The sequence below is a fragment of the Syngnathoides biaculeatus genome, chromosome 2 (genome assembly GCF_019802595.1).
Source record: "Syngnathoides biaculeatus isolate LvHL_M chromosome 2, ASM1980259v1, whole genome shotgun sequence".
In the NCBI taxonomy this organism is placed as follows: Eukaryota; Metazoa; Chordata; class Actinopteri; order Syngnathiformes; family Syngnathidae; genus Syngnathoides; species Syngnathoides biaculeatus.
Window position 1 is genome coordinate 5624458 of NC_084641.1, and position 20593 is coordinate 5645050.

General features: G+C 43.6%; 1 protein-coding gene across 2 annotated transcripts in view; it reads right to left on the reverse strand.

The window, feature by feature from the left end:
• znf385a (zinc finger protein 385A) overlaps positions 1 to 19821 on the reverse strand; it is a 31507-nt gene extending 11686 nt beyond the window's left edge. The window contains exons 1-3 of one of the 2 annotated variants that reach the window (XM_061828778.1): positions 19493 to 19821; positions 13929 to 14039; positions 5572 to 5746 (exon numbers count right to left, since the gene is read on the reverse strand). In XM_061828778.1, coding sequence (XP_061684762.1) covers positions 5572 to 5746; positions 13929 to 14039; positions 19493 to 19624 — 418 coding nt within the window. In that variant the 5' untranslated portion in view covers positions 19625 to 19821. Of the gene's footprint in view, positions 1 to 5571; positions 5747 to 6249; positions 6286 to 13928; positions 14040 to 19492 lie in introns of those variants that run through there. The other variant, XM_061828787.1, reaches the window with a different exon arrangement.
• Positions 19822 to 20593: the final 772 nt, after the last annotated feature.

Consider the following 20593-nt stretch of genomic DNA (forward strand, 5'->3'; position numbering starts at 1 on the left):
TCCGACCATCCCCGTAAGCCTGACTCCTTCGTTACTTCTAACTGCTTTGATTGTTCTCCTGTGTGCCGACTCCTGCCTGTCCGCTCACCTGCTCTCTTCGCCCGACGTCCCAACTACCGCTGCTGCACCGGACTGCCTGCTCGATCCCCTACCTCTGCATAAAATAAATGTGTCCCCTTGAACTACCTTGCATCTTTCGAGTCCTGCATTTGGGTCCCACTCTCGTTCCGATGGGACGTGACAGAACGAACTGGCCAATACAGGACCCAGCAGGAAAGACCCGGCGTTGCTGGGACCGACGCAAGGTAGACATTCTGCCGGAGGACCAAGCCTGTCCAATCCGGGTAGGCTCCCTGATGTCCTCCGATTCCGTGTCTTACGCTCCGCCAGCGAGGTATGAATACGTCCGAAAACGACCCGTCCGGCTCCTCATATTCTTCTGCACTCTGACTTTTCGGAATATGAGGAGGACCGTGATTTGCATGACCGGCTGCCTGAGTACGACTCCGATGACTTTGATTTTGAATCTCTTTGCCCAGCTTTTCATCCCAGTCAGTTTGTTTCACCTCCCCGCGTTTCCAGCACCCGAGCGACTTCGCCCTGTAGGTCCAAGTACACCAATCTGTACGAGGGAACCCGCTTGGCCATCTACCCGGGACCTCCGCGTGGCGGCCAGAGGAGACGCCCCGGCCGGGCGCTCCCTTGTGCCTCCCGCTGCGCGGCAACTAAGACACATTCCTCCCACTCCTCGCCAGCAACGGCGAAGCCCGCAGACCCGCAGCTGGTGGCGAAGCTTCCAGCCCAGAGGGAGGAGGAGCCGCCAAATCGCGATCCATTCTACCGTGAAATGCGGGCGGAGATAGAGCGGCAGAGCGCCGAATTGGCGGCTCTCACGGCCCAGGTCCGGCAAGGATTGGCGAACCAGCCGAGCTACTCTGACGTCGCAACGGCGACTGACTCGCTGCTGATGCAGGTTCACATGGCAGTTGGAACTGACCCGCTCCCGAGACACGCCGACATGTCAGTTTCGACTGACTCTCCGCCTGCTCAGGTTCACGTTGCCGTGGAAACAGACCCGCCCCCTTGCCAAGTGCACGCCGCAGTGGGAACGGACTCGCCACCTCGCCAAGTGCACGTCGCAGTGGGAACGGACTCGCCACCTCGGCAAGCGCACGGAGCTGTGGAAACTGACCCGCCTCCTCGCCATTCCCACGTCGAGGTTTTGGCTGTTCCGAGCAGAGTTCACGCGGCAGTTGGAACTGACCCGCTCCCGAGACACGCCCACGTGTCAGTTTCGACTGACTCTCTGCCGACTCTCGTTCACGTTGCCCTGGAAACGGATTCGCCACCGCGCCACGCCCACGTTGCTGTTTCAACGGATGCACTGCAAGCTCACGTGGCAGTGGGGACTCACGTTGCTGTCCAGGAGGTGGTGACGTCTCCACAGCCGCTTCTCGTCCGTGCTCTGGAGTAACAGTGGCGACCGGCCCGCGGACGCTCCACACTCCTGCTTCGTCGGCGACCGGCCCGCGGTCGCTCCCCGTTCCTGCTCTGTCGGCGACGAGCACGCCCATACATTCCCGTCCAGGAGGTGGCGACGGTGACACTGACGCTGCCTTCTCACGTTCCTGTCCAGGAGGCGGCGACTGTTCCACAGCCGCCTCACGTTCCCGCCCAGGAGGAGGTGGAGTTGGTGATGCTGCCTCCACCTTCTCACATTCCTGTCCAGGAGGGGGCGACTGTTCCCCAGCCGCCTTACGTTCCTGTACAGGAGGAGGTGGCACTGTTGCCGCCTTCTCACGTTGTCGTCCAGGAGGGGGCGATGGTGTCGCCGCCTTCTCACGTTGCAGTCCAGGAGGGGGCGATGGTGTCGCCGCCTTCTCACGTTGCCGTCCAGGAGGGGGCGATGGTGTCGCCGCCTTCTCACGTTGCCGTCCAGGAGGGGGCGATGGTGTCGCCGCCTTCTCACGTTCCTGTCCAGGAGGGGGCGATGGTGTCGCTGCCTTCTCACGTTCCTGTCCAGGAGGGGGCGATGGTGTCGCCGCCTTCTCATGTTCCTGTCCAGGAGGAGTTGATGGTGTCGCCGCCTTCTCACGTTCCTGTCCAGGAGGAGCTGGGGAGTTCTGTGGAGCCACCCTGGAGCTGGAGAGACTTCGGGATGGTGGAGGTCATGGCTCTGGTCCTTCTCTCCATCATCCTATTTGCTCCAGATGGCTCCCAGCCGCTTCATGACCTGGCCTCGTTGGCGACCAATCCCTGGTCGTCTTGCAACGACGGCGTGGGAGGTTCTCGTCCGGAGCAGTGGCCTGCCTCGTTCTGGTTCCTGCTTCGCCGTTTGGTTCCTCACAGAGGTCGTCCTCCCGAATCGCCCCTTGGGGACCCTGGTGCTTGGCGTCCGGGTCGTCCTCCTGACCTGTCCACCTGGACGCCTTGTGTTTGGTGGCCTGGATGGCCACCAGACTGGGGTTCGGGGGGGGGGGCGTGCCCTCCTCCGGACACCCCTTCCACCCACCCCTGCCTGTGTTAATTATTGTCTGTTTTTTCGTTTAGGCATGTCTGGGAGCCGTGCCTTTGAGGGGGGGGGGGTACTATCATGATCCTGCCGCTTCAGCACGAGCTGTGCGGGTGTCCGCGCAGGTGCGCTGATTGGAAGGTGCACACTTGCGCCTCATGCAGCCTGATTATGCTGTGGATTTATATGACCGTGATGACAACTGGCCGGCGCCAGTTCTTATGATCTTCATGTCCCGTTCGTGTGCTCCGGTATCCCTGATTGAACCTGTGTGTACCGACCTTCGTCCGTTCTCCGACCAACCTTGTAAGCATGACTCCTTCGTTACTTCTGCCTGCTTTGATTGTTCTCCTGTGTACCGACTCCTGCCTGTCTGCTCACCTGCTCTATTCGCCCAACGTCCCAACTACCGCTGCTGCACCGGACTGGCTGCTCGATCCCCTACCTCTGCATATAATAATCGTGTCTCCTTGAACTACCTCGCATTTTTCGAGTCCTGCATTTGGGTCCCAATCTCGTTCCGATGGGACGTGACAGAGCTATCAAATGCTGCTACATTTTTTGCCTACATCCTTTTTGGCCTTGAGCCGACCTTCACGTTTGCTGTGCACCCTCCACTCTCTAAGGTGTAAATTATTGGTAAACAATGAGCCATGTGCAAGATCCTTTGTAAATGTCTTCAAAACACGGCAGCTCTATTCGGTGCCTGCTGCTTGATCCGGGGACAAAGTGGTGACGCTGAGGGAATGGAAAGAGCAGCACGGAGAGAGCAGCAGAGCGAAGACACCCGGCCTGGAGGTTAAAGCTAGAAATACAAAGCTGAGCTGAGCTGACGGATGAAGATATTCTGAGAAAACTAACACAACTGGATGAGAGAAGCATGGATCATGGCTCTTGTTCCTGTCCAAATATTGCTAATGCTTGCTCAACGTCGCCAGCCTGATTGTCTTGGGTAAGTTGCTTTCAAAATGTAACATGTAACATGGTACATTTTATGTTGTTGCTATTTGTAAGTATACAAAGTCCCATTATTACCGCCTTGAGTTCAATGAAAAAAAGTTGTGAACTTCCAAGAGTGACATTCATCTTTAATGTGCCACATTACAAATGATAATCGTTTCGATAGGCCAACTCTTCATTTAACTTTTGTACTTTGGCATGAAATGGAGTATTATTTTTAAATGGCTTTAGTTGCTTCATTTTCTATCCTCTTTTTAACATCTGACACCAGATAAACATTGAAAACATTTAAATATCAGTTGGAACTGAGCAAGAGCCGATCGGAGGTGATCCTATCATGAGTGACGTAGGATGTTTCCCAATGATGCATCAACAGTTTCTGAAAAGTCAGCCAGTAACAGTGGAGACAGGCGTAAAAGGAGGGGTGGTTCAAACAGAAATAAGTTATAGCATGAAGCGTGCAGTGAGTGGAGTTCACCATTTTATACTACCCATTAAAACTGTCACATATTGCCGAAATGTTATTAGGATTGCATCAAATTTCTGTATGACAGCAATATGAAAAGCAACAAAAGTTACCGTAATCAGTGGTGGTTCTCGCGGGCAGGTCGGGGGCAGTGCAGTCCCTAACATTTTGCTTGACTTCTCTTATGGCTTCCACTATGAATGGATTTGCAACACCAACCAAATTGTTGTTGACTTCACTGTAAAAATTTGCAGCCCCCTTTCCCATCATGCATCCGGATGGTTTGAATTGAATTGATACAACATGCACACAAAATATTACAACAGAGTAAAAAATTAGTAATGTTATGGAAAACGGAGTGGGCACTGCACCCATACACCCAGGTGTTGCTAGTACTGGTCCGACTCTGCGGGACACCATGACATGAAACAGGCTTTGGACTGGATAGAAGAGACTAAAGATTTGCAGAGTCTATCTGACACAGATGCTATTCTGAGCTATATGTGGATCCCAGTACTAATCCTTCACCAAACTTTTTGTTTGAGCATGTAAATAAAAATGCCAATAAAATTGTTAAACTTTTTCCTGATTCTTCAAGAATCACCTCAACCAGATATAAAGTACCAGTAATAGAGGTTTGAAGGGTCATCGGGTTAAATCCAGAGCTCGACCTTTCTTAGTTCTCTTTTTTGTTTTTGTTTTTTTGGAATCCCCACTAGGTGCAATTGCATTGGCGTAGTAATGTATTTCTCCCAAAAAGTATAACAAAATATGAACTATTTGGACCAGACAAACATGCACTATACTCTTTGACGCAATAACAAGGGAATGTCCCGCTGCTCATGTTCAAAACAAATTTACATTTAACAGATGGAGAACATAGTTGTGGTCAGATTTGATTAAAACAAGATATTACTTCTGGCACATTTTACGAGGCGTTTGCTTTGAACATGAACTTACGAATGGGGGCCAGACAGCAACAGAAATAAAATGCCAACTCAGTCTTTTTTTTGTTATTGTGGACAAAGAAAGCAAAATAGCGTATTTGGTGTAATATAATCTGAGGAGTACGAGTGTTGTGATTTTTTCCAGATGCAAAATTTTATCAGAAAATAAATTCTTCAGAATTATACCACAGCTTTTTGCATTGCAGCAGAAAGAGAAAAAACACTTAAAGTTAGATTTTGTTCCTCAAGATAAAATTATTCAACACACGGGTTTGTAGATTTTCAGGGACCAGGGTTGGTACATACACAAGCAGTAAAAGTCAAGGCTATGAGGATAGCATACTGTATGTATGCAGTATATACTCTTTATACGTTTAAAGAAATGGGAGAAAGACAGCTTCCTATGCTTTTAATGTACATAAATTAATTATTAACTGCAATCTACAGCACCATTATATAGCATATACAGTAAGTACTGCATTGATGCAGTCCCCACAGAGTAGTGAACAATTCACCTCGGCAACAGTCAAAGAAGTCTTATTTAATATTTTTGAACAGTCTCAGTTTCATTTTATTTTTGCAGAGACAGACATGGGAATAATGATTAATTTTATTCAACCATGCATACAGGGTAATATTGTATGCTTTCTGGCTGGGAATGTGTGAATCCTTTTCTACTCACTCACCTCGTTTGAGTGTCTCGCTGTCAGAGGCGTTGCCGGCGGCTCCTGGAGGAGATGGAGAGGTGGTGGGGGTCACAGTCTGAGGCTTGTCGCCATCTTGAGAGCGACTCTTAGAGGTCTCGATGCCTTTGACCCTCCTGGCATGGCGGTTTCCTTTGTAGTGGGCTTCAGCTTGGCTCTGTAGCGCAACACACAACAGTAAACGTAGACGGTGAAGATCAATGGTGATAACACTCGCACGTCAACTGCTCGAAATATATTCCCGGGATATACTGATCATATTTTTTGCACCCGAACTCAAATCCAAGCTACTTGAGTTTGAGTATGTATATGACACCAAGTCCTGATCTGATACCTTGCCAATGCATTGAGAATGAATTTGACTGCATTCAAATCATTTCAATTGTCAGTTTTTGCTTTGAATAAAAGCATGCCAACATGACAGCTTTGTACTGTATATGACTTTAAATCTAGTGCAGTCAGCGGTTCAAACCAAAATCTGTGGTGAATGAAAAACAACCTGGCTTTTCTAAATATACTGATGCATGAAAATAAAATACCAGAAATTCCCGAGTGCCGTTACAAAATAAAGATCTTAAACAGTTCATGAATCAATGTGCTAAGCGCCACTTCCACTTTAGAGGCGCTTCACATTCAATCACAAATAAAAACCGACCTCACGATTGGATCGGGGCAGCTCATATATTTGCAAAACACTTTCATACGGGCACAGACCAACTAGGAATCAAACTGACTCTTCGAACAGTCACCACAAATCATCTCCAAAATAATACAACACTCATTATAAAGTCCAAACTTTACTGTGCAAGTATACTATACTATGCTATGCTATACTATACTATACTATACTATACTATACTATACTATACTATACTTTAGATTACAGTCATAACAATATGTGTACACATTCTTCAATTAATATAATAACTAAGCATTATTTGTCATGATCCTTCCGCTCCAGCACGAGCTGTGCGGGTGTCCGCGCAGGTGCGCTGATTGGAAGGTGCACACCTGCGCCTCATGCAGCCTGATTATGCTGTGGATTTATATGACCGCGATGACAACTGGCCGGGGCCAGTTCGAATGATCTTCATGTCCCGTTCGTGTGCGCCGGGATCCCTGATCGAACCTGTGTGTACCGACCTTCGTCCGTTCTCCGACCAACCTTGTAAGCCTAACTCCTTCGTTACTTCTGCCTGCTTTGATTGTTCTCCCGTGTACCGACCCCTGCCTGTCCGCTCATCTGTTCTCTTCGCCCGACGTCACAACTACCGCTGCTGCACCGGACTGCCTGCTCGATCCCCGACCTCGGCATATAGTAAACGCGTCTCTTCTTGAACTACCTTGCGTCTTCCGAGTTCCTGCATTTGGGTCCTACTCTCGTTCCGATGGGACGTGATATTATTTATCTTTGGAAAGGCTTATTGGCCCTTCTCATGTATGAAATAGCATCAGATTGTTCAGGTATACCTAATCATGTGATTGTGAAGTTTTCAGGCAAATGCCTATTACGTATTCTATAAATGCAGTACAGTGGGATTATGCCACAGATGGCAGGCTGGTTTACAAAGAAAGATCAATTACAAGCAGGGGACTAAAACGTTGCAGAGATGGAGACACTTGAGACCATCTTGGCCTCACTCATGACTTGTATTTTTCTCTCAACAGATTTTCCCAATTAAATATAAACATTGCTGAACAGTTGTATGTGCATGCTAGTGAATCATCCGTGCAAAGTTCATACACACAGTAAATACTGTACATCCAAGTCTTTAACTCTCTGCCAGTTAATGGCTCCAGCTTTCATTATTATCTGACTGAAAATTCCAGAGGGAGTTAAACTGTGGGTCGGTCACTGAGATGCTGTTGCACCAATTGGGTCATAAACAACCCCCGGGACCTCTTCTAAACAATCCATACTATCACACAGTATTTAATCAGTAGGTTTCTGAGTTTTATGGGCCCCAAAAAGACAAAGACACCACTTAGTAAAACGGATCCTGAAACTGCATACTTGCTTGTAGATGGAAAACATCCAAGAATATAATATCCATGCACCAAAAAATAAAAATCAAGATGGGATATAAACTGGGATTTAAAAATAAATCAGCCTGTATTATAGGAGACAATGTGTCAGATTTGTTGCAGGAGTTAATCCCTCTGAAATACTTGCCACAAGCTAATGTATTTGCTCAGAGAGTAAACAGGCAAGGTGAACCAGTCATCAGAAGGACATCGGGGGAGGCTTTGTTTGGGTATCTGCAGAGCGGTATGTGAGGTCAGCAAAACATGACGGATGAGACGCAAGCTTGCTATACTGAGCTATCGCCAGCGGTCTGGTGTCGAAGATGTGTGATGAAAACATACCAGCATACAAATCCAGTAGGTTGATGCAGGGCATTTTTACTTACCACATTTTCATTTTAGCTTTCTTTTTTTTTTTTTTTTTTTAAATCTCTGCCCTGAAGGTTTAAATATCTCAACAATTAAAAATGCAAACAAAGCTCATTCTTAATATTTAAATCAGCTTCCAGCGGCTATCTTAAAGTATGCTGAGTGATCAGATGTGCTATGCCGTCTGCCACAGTGGGTAATAAAATTGCATCAAGGGGCAACTCATGAAGTTGAAGTTTTCAAGTGGCCAGCAAGGGGGCGCTGACGGGAGGCTGACAGCTGCCACAAGTGCTGAAAGACTCCGGGAATTTATTTGACATGTAGGCCATTGACCACGGGCCTCAGAGGAGAGAAAGACCAGCTTGGTAAAGGTGGTGATGGGTGGGTGTGTCCACTCGTGTTTGTTTGCTGTATGACAAGCATAATCTGGCACTGCAAACCAAACGACGTGGCCGTACTGATTTAGAAGATCATATTTTTCTTCTCCATTATTCTGGACATTGCGGGCCCTCTGTAACAGAACCCTGGCAACAGTGATGTGTGGCGAGGTTCGTGGTTGACAGTCACATTTACAGATTTATGACACAAACGGAGTGTCATGGCAGCCTGACATTGAAAACGGGTAAACAATTATTTCATCATTTTTTTTCCCACAGATATTTTTGGGGACATAATGAGTGTTGCGCTTCCAGCGGTTTGGAGCCATTGCAATGTCTTACTAATTCAAGAGGCTACTCATAAAAGCAGCATTTGCAATAAAAAATAATAAATCAATTTTTGTTATATTTTTAATACTGTCAGTATAAACCTGACAATCGGAAAATAATATGGGAAGAAAATTCATCTCTCTCTGGTCTCATCTTGTACTGCTATTTAGAGATGGCACAATGTCTGCATGTGTAGAAGATGAATGGAAGCCATGTGAGCCTGTGAAGTCTCGTGTGCTCCCTTCAGTGTGGCAGACTATCGTCTGCCTCACAACATTTCTTTTTTTATTGGTTTTCTTTTGTCAACAGGGCAAAATATCTGACACATCAATATTAAATATATTAATTTTACAATTGAAAATCGGAGCACATATTGAGGGTGTTTGGAAAAATTGTGATCCAGATGAGGAGAGACCGAAAAAGACAGGCGCCAATATGAATCTTCACAAACAGTTGGTGAGGGATTGCACAATCTGAGGTGAGGCGATGCCACCTGCTGCTGCACTTAGCGTCTCACCAATGTAAGAATTTGGACGAGGAAATCATGGACATTGTTGAATTCAAAGGGATGGTCGGTCTAAACTCAAACCGGAGAGCTAAAACTGATGTGGGTGAAGCTCTGCCACCCCTGACTTCACATGCCTGCTTCGCAAAGTAGTCTTGAAAAGGGGCACAGCCCACGGTTAAACCTGGAGAGAGAAGTGGGTGGATTGAGTTGTGGCAAGTGAGAGATGTGACCTCTCAGATGAAGGTGAGTATGGAAAAGTATTTGGCGGGGCATGCATGGTGAGGCAGCCATCAAGGTTTTCTTAAGCTCTCTTGCTGTGCCAAACAGATCAATTGCCAGGCAGATGAGTGTCAGTGAGAGGCCTTGCTCAGAATAAAAGACATCTATACTGGGACCTACTAAACATGGACAGTGCCATGCGGAATTCAAGGGTATTTGGAATGTTTTGATCTTAAAACAGTTTCGTTTGAGCCATTCTTCAACTGTATTTGCCTACATAGCGTTATCATTTCTGTGTAAGAACAAGATACATGTGAATGCTAGTTGTTGGATTAGCATGTACTATATGAATAATTCTATATTGCATTCACTCCCTCCAGAATACTATTCAAGTCAAATTTGACTCATTTTGACCTTTTGTTCAGGTGCAACAATGTTCATCCGTAATGTGGTTCCGTGTCAACATTGAGGCATGTCTACCAAAATGCATTTTAGATTCATTTAAATCAAGTAAAATGGTGGCAATGCTTATGGGCACTACATGACTTATACTCTATGTAGTAACAGTTTTCAAGTGGTTGCTTGAAACACTCTCAAAAACCACAGTATCTGTGTTTCCAGCATATTTGCACTGGTTCCCACTGAGGTAGGCACAAATTAGTATTAGAAGGGTCGTGGGGGAAAAACATAAACAGCATATGAAATGAACATTTGTGCTCAACAAAAAGAAAAGAAGTCATACAGATTCGAGAAGATGCCTTTGCGTGGACCCAAGATCTACACCTGCAAATACAAGGAACGGCAACCGAGCAAACTAAATATATATTTGTCTTTTCTCTGTAACCTTCATTAAGGATTAATCATTCTTATATTAATGTCAGACAGGCCAGTATCATATGTTGAAAACATCTATAGTTCATAATTCAATACAGACAGGTATTATAGAAATATCTTGGGCCATCCCGCGACCCTTGTGAGGATAAGCGACGCAGAAAATGGACCGAGTTTTTGGGCCAGAGCCAAAATTGACCCAGATTTTATTTTGCGTACAAGAAAAATGAGGAGTCTGTACGGTTTAAAGAAGTCTTCGCCCAAATGTGTGCTGATTGGGTATTGGGTACTGGGTCTTTATATTGTATAGGGGGGAAAACTGGTTTGGTGAGGGTTGTTAAGTGGGAAAAAAAATCCTAAAAATGGGACTGATTTAAATGGGACAACAATCTCAAACAAGGATACAGGCTGAAGCGCGCCAGCCACATTACATATTTATTTATTTATATTATGCAGAGGATGTAAACAAAAAAACTGTGATATGACAGCAATGCTGCAGCTACTGATGAAAATAAAAAGTATGGACAGACTCAGACTAAAAAAAACAAAAACTGAAAGTGGGGAAAGAAATGACTGAGGGGGTTGGTGATGAAGGAGAAAAGAAGCAAATAAGCGGATCCTTATCGGGCTAATTCTACTGCAGCAGGCGTGATATTGTTCACTGCAGTGGGACACAGTCTGTGACATCACTAATGCAGCATGCCACCAAGGCATAGGCGATCAATCAGCACCCCATGCATCTAAACAATAATGTGGAGTCTTCCCAACATGCATCGGGGCTGTTATGCCCTTCATGAATGCCTCAAAGGTGAGAGAGACACATAAAATGGGACAAATTCTGCAAACTATGAATAACAAGAAAACAACACGGGAGAAAATCGGTCGTACAATTATGTTTCCATTACATCCTACATGCTTCTATGTTGCTTGATTCTGTTTACAAATGACCACTTTTTGAGAATAATGGGAAATGTGAATAAAATGGGGAGCTCAGTCAGACATGCGAACAACTTTCTGCCGCATCTTTGACTGCTGATTTTCTGCAGCGAGTGTTCGCGCTGTTGACAATGAAAGTGAAAGAGGAGCGGTACCGCACCTCCTCTTATTGCAGTACTTATCGTGCCTGTCTCCGTGTGTGCTTGTGTGTGTGTGTGAAAAGTAGACTCACATGAATAAAAATGACGTCCTGGAAACAGGATATGCACAAGGTGCTTATATGTTAAGTGACTCACTGGTGCGATTCGCTCTGAAAATGAGCCTGTGTACTTGATATCATTCTCGGCATTATAAAGATTCTCCAAATGGTAAATGGGCTTTGACTAGTGGAGCTCGGTTATACATGGCTGCAGGGCAACGGAGGCTGGAATCCACTCCATTACCATCTGAGTCGAGCTGCTATAACGAGAATAAATAGATTTTTTTTTTTTTTTTTGGACTGGGGGACTAGGGAGATACTGTACTCCTGTACTCCTGTGAACCTTGTGAGGATAAGCGGTTCAGATAACACCTCTGGACAATTTGGAGATTGAAGCATTGTTTGGAGTGTTTGAAGATAAAGTACGCTTGATTTGAAAAATGTTGAATGTAAATTTGTTTGACTGCAACAATACAGGTGAGAAGGACAAGGTCTTACTTTACCGTTTACCAGCATCCAAGAGGATTTTTTGGGCCTTTCTTTTAGTCGCAGTAGCATGCAAGTCTTCAAGAGTGGGGAGGTGTGTACCAATCATTTTTTCAGCAGCCCTGTCGCTGACTTTGCAGATTTTGTCCTTCTATGTAAGAGCACCAATCAAGACACAGAACCGATTCAATGACTGCTGTGTCGAACTGCCTCCACAGCTCAATGCAGGTGATGTTGGGCTCCCACCTCAGGTCTTTAGGTGAAATTTAATTCCACTTGTCCTTGCACAAAGAAATATGTTTAAATTGTGTAGGGTTCATAGCTGTTTATGATGGCCGCTTTGGGTTGAGGTATTTCCACTGCGTCCAAAGTTTCTCTATACGCAGCCAAATTTTTAGTGCTTACCTTATATTGATAGCATAGCTGATAACAAATAATTAGTGTTACAAAGCCAAAATAAACAAATGTATATTTCTACTAGCTTGTCTGTTCCAAAACTAAGTTATCCTCACGATCGTGATCTCTAATATTGCAAAAAAAAGAAAAACCCTCTCGATCAGATGATGGAAAACTACCTCTGTGTTTGCTTGAATCTTTTTGCCTTACCGAAACATTTGTGTAATTGTATGTTTGATTGGGTAAGGCCCTTTTCTCGTCCAGTATGACTGTGTGCCAGTGTGCGAAGCAAAGTGCCATAAAGCTGTTATAAAGCTTGAATAAGCTTGAATAAGCTTGGCGTGTAGGAACACGAATGACCTTTCCGAAAAATCCCCACAGAAACATTTCTACATTTGCATTTACATTCTAAGAAAGCCTTCCCAAAAGATTGAAAACTACTAGGCGTCTGAATATGTATTTTCTTTCACCTTCACTTCCTATGGCTGTAACATCCTCCCATCATATTTTTGTCCATACTATATATATATATATTTTTCGCATATTCTGATTCCTCACTAAGAACTGACAAGAATTTAATCATATAAACATTCCAACATACACATAAACAGTTCAGTACGAAGATCTAAGCGAGCGAGTTCAAGATTATAACGTTGTAGCTGCTTAACCACATGGAAGCTATGATTGCAGACTTAGCAAATATATTTAGCGCTGGTCCACTCCTTAATGTGGTCTGTGTGTGTCCGACCAAAAAGTCCGCACCACTCGGTTTTCATCATTACTGCCTACACGTTGGATATTTGGAATGTCTTGACACAATTGCACATAGAAGGCGTCTCTGTCATTACTCACAAACATAAAATGCTCTTTGTCTCCCGCTATTAATTCCAATGGACAAAGTAATTTATTTAAAATGATAATGAAACGAGTGGCACGGTGGCACAGCTGAAGAGTGTTGGCCTCACCGTTCTGAGGACTGGGGTTCAAATCCCGGCCCTACCTGTGTATAATATAATTTGCATGGTCTCCCCGTGCTTGCTTAGATTTTTTCCAGGCACTCCGGTTTCCTCCCACTTCGCAAAAACATGCATTATGTGGACACTCAAAATTGTCGCTAGATGTGATTGTGAGTGTGACTGTTGTCTGTCTCCATATGCCCTGCGATTGGCTGGCAACCAGTTCAGGGTGTAGCCTGACTCCTGCCCGTTGACAGCTGGGATATACTCCAGCACTCCAAGTGACCCTCGTGAGGATAAGGGTCTCAGAAAATGGATGGATGGATGATAATGAAACAATAGAAGTGCCAGCAGTCTAATATCAAGTCAGTGTTTCAAACATCACATTTCCACATATTTAGGATTTTAATGAAACTTTGTCAGTGTTGATGCACCACCAAAAATCTACTTGTGCACAACCTACTAGTACTTATCCCCGACCTTTGTGCCAGACCTTGCAGCTTTGTTCCACATTCTTTACTGGCTGTTTTGATGGTGCAGTACTTTGAAAGAAATTAAATTCCAATGGGGGTCAAAAGTCCCATAACAAAGCAAAGAACTACACCACATAGTCTGTGTCAATATCCGCTCACCGGTGAGAAAATACAGGAGAAGACCTTCCATTTGTTTTTTGTTTTCACGACAACATGAGAAAATGTGTATAGTACCTCTGAGTTGAAGCGGATCTGACAGACGTTACAGGAAATGACCGGCCGCTTGGTCTTGACCAAAGGAACTCCAAAGGTGTGGTTGATCACAGCCTTCTGGACTGGGTCCATCTGCCACAGAGAACGATGACGGTAAAAGAATGGGAAAAGGGTGGAGACAAAAGACAACATTTGTGATCTTTAATGTCTACAATGTAGTTCTTTGTTTCTGAGCCACACTTAATGAGTCCAGGCTGCACAGACCAAAATGCTCCTGTTTCATCTTTCCAGATTCACATTCTAAATTAGCACAATCTAACGAGATCCAATTCGAGAGCTTCTTGATGAACACAACATTCTTGTTAGTTTTTACTGTCAAAGTTGAAGTAAAATGCCCTGGGATTGGCTCGCGACCAGTCTAGGGTGTACCCCTCCACTCACCTGAAGATAGCTGGGAAATGCTCCAGCACACTCGTGACCCTAGTAAGTGGTACTGAAAATAGATGCTGAGGTGAAACTGCAACTACTGAGAAGTGTTTGTAATATTGTGGTTTTCGGTGTGCATGACTGAAGACTACAACCAAAATAATAGTGTAGTATGGTGGTTTCACTGTATGGCTGCTTGTATTGATAGATTAACTGTCTACTTGTGGTGCTCCATCATTTATGTTTGGCTATGTGTGTTTTAAAGGTTTAATTTTGCTTTTAGGCTGCTGTATACAACCAGTTTAGCATTGGAAATGAGACTCTGCTGTCAATTGCCTTAGCTGGATACATAATGGTTAAATAAAATAACTCTGTGACCTCAGTATTATTTATAGTCTGTCAGCAGTGTTCACCATGATGTGTGGACTTAAAGTTAGAATTAAGTGGTAATTTAAAAAAATAGAACATCATGTACTGTAATTCCTTTTGTTTTATGTTTAGTCCGACGGTAAAAAGTGGCAGTAGCAATAAACATCTAGAAGAAAAAATGTTCTCCATCTTCTTAACTCTTGGTTTGTGTGAAGTGAGTTGAGTTAATAGTCACCAAACAGCACTCATATCGCCAATTTTTGTGCGAAAGTCAAAAAAAAAAAGAAATTGGAGGAATCACAGTTCCTATCTCGAAAAACCTCTAAATTGGGTCACTCATATTTCAAGGCACCACTGTATCATTAGATGAATGCCTTCCTAATTGAACATTTGTGGTGGGAAGAGAATATTTCAGGATGTTACTGCCATTGCCGCAACCAAGCCAACCTGGTGGTTGTGATGTTTTCGGTTGGAGTTTCACATTGTTGCTGTGGGACTTTCTTCCAGCTGCTGCGTCAATCAGCAGCAAAGCTGTTAAGAATGTCATATACATTTAACGGACACATTAACCCCACACTAGATGCTAAAGGACCCAAACTGTTGTGAATTCATTTCACCATGATTTCAAATTGGATTTAATATTGGTCAGTTGTGTTTTTCCACTAAAGACAGGTCTGGCACTTTGTTTGGATCAAAGCAGGATGTTTGAAAGAAAAAAAAGGAGAATTATGTGACACTGTTTGGGTACACAGAAGGAGGAAAACCAAAGTCATGGCCTAAAAAAAAAAAACATTTAGTGTTGTGTTTTAAAAATCATAAGACATCGAGAGAATGTTCCGGACAGCCTTCCAAATGTGACGCAATTGTGCTGCTTTGGGAAGGTTTGCAGTCAAGAAATTACCCAATTTGGCCCATCTTTGTGTTTAATTTGGCTCATTGCCAAGCTTTCCCTTAAGTCATCTCACGCCCACTGTCAAATTCATCTATTATAAAGATATTCTCAAGAAGAGAATTTCCTTTAATACTGCAGGAATATACAACCTTAATCTATATATGACTGATTACTGTGAAAAAAAAGGGTTAAAAAAAGGAAAAGAAAGAATCAGGGAGGTTAAGATGGGTCACAGCAAGTTATGGAAATACACCATCTGGATAAAGAGAGAGGGGAAGATAAAAAAAAAAAAAACATGAACTTGGACATACTGACACATAAAGGTGACATGGAATGAAGGTCAGACACAGTAAATTATATTATACATTATAAATAAATCGCAAGAAATTTTTTTAAGAATTAAACATTTTGATCATCATCCATCCATCCATTCTCCAAGCGGCTTATCCTCACAACGGTGGCAGGAGTGCTGGAGCCTTTTCAAGCTAATCATTTTTTAAGTCAATGCAGCCCCTTCTGTTGTGTGTGACTTGGCCACAAGGGGGAGTCACAGTACAGCCATACAGACAGAAAAGAAGAAGAGTTTCACAACTACTGAATAGTAACTCGGGAAACTGTAATCATTTTACTGATAGTTGTTTTTTTCAGAGGATATAGAATACATGCCAGCGAGTATTTCTACATTATCTTTGTACAAGTGTTGATGCACCGGTTGTCTTCAAATATTCATTTCGTAAAGTGTGACCGCCACATAGAGGCTATTCATTAGCCTACCTGTGACAATTTTCTCTGTTCATTAGCATGAAGCTAAGTGGAATTTCCTAAGGCAAAGCTAGTGTATCTGGTTTTAAAGACACAAGTTGTAATTATCCTTATTTTATGTTTAGTTTGAGAGTAAACTTCAACTAGGAGTCGCAATAACCAGCTTGAAGCCTCTTTTTTGAATACTTATTCAGGATTTGCCAAACTGTTGCTTTTTGTGAACAGAGTTGAGCTTGCTGCTACCATACAGGATTCATATCTAAAAATTTTGAACACAAGTTGAAGCAGAAAATCATTCCTAAAACAGTCTGCATTATGAAAATGTGATGAGGCGGCCCACTTCAGTATAATGTATCAGTCTTGTATGTACAGTAGGATGGTCCAGGGTTATACACTGAACTCCACAATTTTCTGCAATCGTATTGCCAGCACCATTGTGCAGGTGTGTGTTACATGCTGTACAAGGGCGTCTACCCTGTGACCGGCCGTTGCCCCTTTGGAGAGCGTTTAACAAAAGCTGAGGTAACTGTTCACATGACATATGGGCTTCAGTCCAGTTCTCTGGGTGGAGGTCAGCTACGATCCATTCATTCGATTCAGCTGCTACAAACACTGCACAGCTGCCAAGTGGCCTTCGTGGAAAGGGGTCGGCGGAAAGATATAGTGTGGGGGAGTGGGGGGCTCACTCCCACAGAAACCAACCCAAAATACCTCAAGCAAAAGCAAGTAAACATTGTGATTATGTCAAGTGGTCCATGAGAGATTGAAGTTCCAAAAGCATTGATGTTGACAAGGCCCACGTTGATTCTCATTACAGTGGTGCCTTGAGGCATGAGTTTAAATCATTCCCTGATCATGATCACAACTCAAATCATCTGTCGCCAAATAGAATTTATAGAATTAAAAGGTTTTTGGCACAATTTTTGCTTCAATTCAATAGACATTGTGTAGCTCCTTCTGGTCTGCTTGCCTTGGTCACCTTTGGGGAGTATAATACAGATAAGGAGACACAGAAAAATGCGCATGGCACAATAAAAGCCAGAGCCAACACGAGGAAGCTCCAAAATGCTCCTATCTCCAAAATCACTAATTTATTACCGTGTCATTGATTAAAATGTTGCAAACACAGCGCCAAGCGCTTGCCATCCACACGACTAATATCACTCACGCCAAGCTATCATAGACTGCTGCACACTCACATCAAAATAACAGCACACAAAAATTACATTATCTTCAATGGCTAATTCAACAAACAAAAAAGTTACTAATTTCTTAATGTTCCATTGATAAAAACGGTGCAATCACAGTGCCGGCCAACATCTGTCGCAGTCACACAATATCACCATTGTACTAACGCAAATTTGTGTGTTCCATCAACTTATGAAATTGTTTTTCTGGGGTAAGTACACAGTACATATGGTTGTCTTCTTTCTGCAGTGAAGCATCACAGCAACATATTTTAACAAAACAAGCCTACTCAAATGTAACTAACATCAGTAGTACTACTACTCTGCCTATCACAACTAAACTGTCCACATGGTTGTCTTCAAAGTGTCTTCCAGAAACAGTAATTTTTCCTTGCCATTTTTTTTCTTTTTTAAATGAGCAGTCAGCTCCTGATAAGGTCCATACAGGATTGAGTACTCATAGTTTGCAGACTTACTCTTTTTACCACAGCAATAAGGTGAGAATGATCATTGAGGCCTGATTGGAGCGTGTTGTATTGTACTGAAACTGTAAAATGAAACTAAAGATATGTGATGCAATCACAATTGGGGAAAATATAACAATACTCTATGCCTGAGAATAAATAGTGTACACATGACTTGACAATAGACTGTACTAGTCAAGTATAAGTATTATAAACGTCAATTCATTCTTTTTCTATGTCGCTTACTTTGTTTAGTGCCATGGGAATCTGGAGCATATCCCGCCTGACTCTTGGCAAAGGGCTGACTACACCCTGGACTGGTTGCCAGTCAATCACCACAGTACAAATAAATACATAGATGACCATTCACACACATATACACTGTCAAAGAGTAGGAATTGAACTCAAACTGCCAGCACCAACGTCTGACAAGTGTAACACTACGCCATCAATGACCTGTGTTATAAACATTAAACAATAAATTGTCCCTTTTTTTGTTTGGTAGATTTTCTCTTGTGTAACAATGCCAATAAACAATTTCCTTGATACTGTTATTTTTTTTTTCTGTTTAAATGCTACCCGATTTGTAAGGAACATGCATTGGTGGAATACGTAGCGTCAGTGAGTCTATGCAGTGCGCCCAAAATGTGCCACCTCTTTACTGCCACCGCTTAACAGCGACTCTGCTGTTGCTATTGACTCTCCTGTTGACAAATCGGTGCCTGATTATACAGGGATGGGGGCAACATTCACCAGTGGAAAAATTAGGCTTGTCATCAGTGAAGGAAATCTCATCCCCCACAGTGGCCCATATGGCAACACTTCCCCTTACAGTAGTGTTTATCAAGACTACGAACACAGTTTGGGAATAGAAAGAATGGAGTAGCCTGTCAGCTGTCCTGACCTTAAGCCAACGTGCGGGATCCGTTTGGGTGTTCTGTTTGTGCTTGAGCAAGCATCACAACCATGTTGATGGAGTGGAATGCCATCCCACAGCAGTGTGGGACCAGGCTGAACTGCTTGCACAGTACCTGTATGCCTTCAAACACATGCTACCAAAACTGTTTGTTAAAATAAATGGTGCATGTCTTGTACTCTATATGCCATTGTAAAAGCAGTATGCACACTATATGGTATATTTTCTCTGACAAGCCTTTGTCATTCTCCGTAAAATGCATGTTGTCACACAGTAGCTTGCTCTCTTGTTTCCTTTCTTGTTTCAGTATCTTGTAGTTTTTTTCGGTTCACTTCCTTGCTCTGTTTGATCGCTTCGAGACAGCAGTTTGTTTTCATCATGTCAAAGATGAGAAATGAGGAATGCACCCAGTGGCACCGCTCTGGTACTCAAAGTGTAATCTGGACTTCAGTGGCAGCAACGCACTCTTTGAAGCACAGGTTTTGCTTGACTTGAGGGCAGATTAAGACACAGTGGGGCGAAAAATGAAAACAAAACAAAGAAACCAAAAAACATTTCCAAGGACTCACCTTCTTCTCCCCAATGTCTGTGGAAGCTTGGAGCTGCATTTTCCCTTCCGTGTGCCCGCTGCTGACACAGGTATGTGTTTGGGACTCAGAGTGTGTGAGGCTGAAAGTGCGTGATGCACTTTGCTCCCTCATTCAGTTTACTGCTCACTTTGTCAGAGATGAAAAAGAACTTTCGGCTAGTGTTGCATTGTCATCAAGATTTTTCCTTTTTGGCCCTGTTGAGATGTTGGGGTGCTCTTTTGAAACTCCGCAAGTGTTTCCACACCTTCTGTATGGCGCTCTGCTTCTGTTGTTTGCAGCTTTCCTTCGCCGTGCCGAAATGCTTGCCATGGTTTGTCCCTCAAGCTGCACTGCAGTGTCTCCTCCCCTTCTCCTTCTCGCTCCCCTCCTTCTCATGCATATTTTCTCTCTCTGGATGCGCTTGAAGGATTATCAGAGTGTTCCACTTGCCCCCAACTCGCCCCTGCTTAGCCAATCTTACAGGACCAATACAAGCTGAAACATTTGCTTTGCCCACCAATTTAGACAAATACAACTGATTATGACTGTACTGGGTTTTTGGAAAAGACACTCTATAATACTTTTTTTCTTTTTTTTGGAATGCAAGGAAGTACTTACATATGAATTCTATATTGAAACGTTCTGAGACCTAGAATGAAGTCAACAAGTTCTTACAGCAGGGCTCAGCGACACACAACTCCAGAGCTGCATGTGGCGCTCTCATTTTTGTTGCTGTGGCTCTCTGTGACTTTGGAAAATAGATCATGTGTATTAAATTTGTTCATTATTTTTTAGTTCATTCATTTTCAAATGCAATTCTAAATGTGAACCCCCGTCCTGAGAAATGTGAGGCAGATGTGCCAAACAGTCATTCCGAAATCAGAAGCCTTTTTTTCCAGATAAAATGTTCAGTAAAATTACTATAACATTATTTGACAGTTCTTTTGAGATAAACAAACTGGTCTGAGTCTCACATATTTGTGCTTATGTTTGTGTGGGAATTTTGACATCGTCTTGTGAAAACAATGGCTTGAGTCAAGCGACATTTTGACATTTTTCCTAGATAGTAGGAATTGAATTTGGATATTACAATGCCATCCA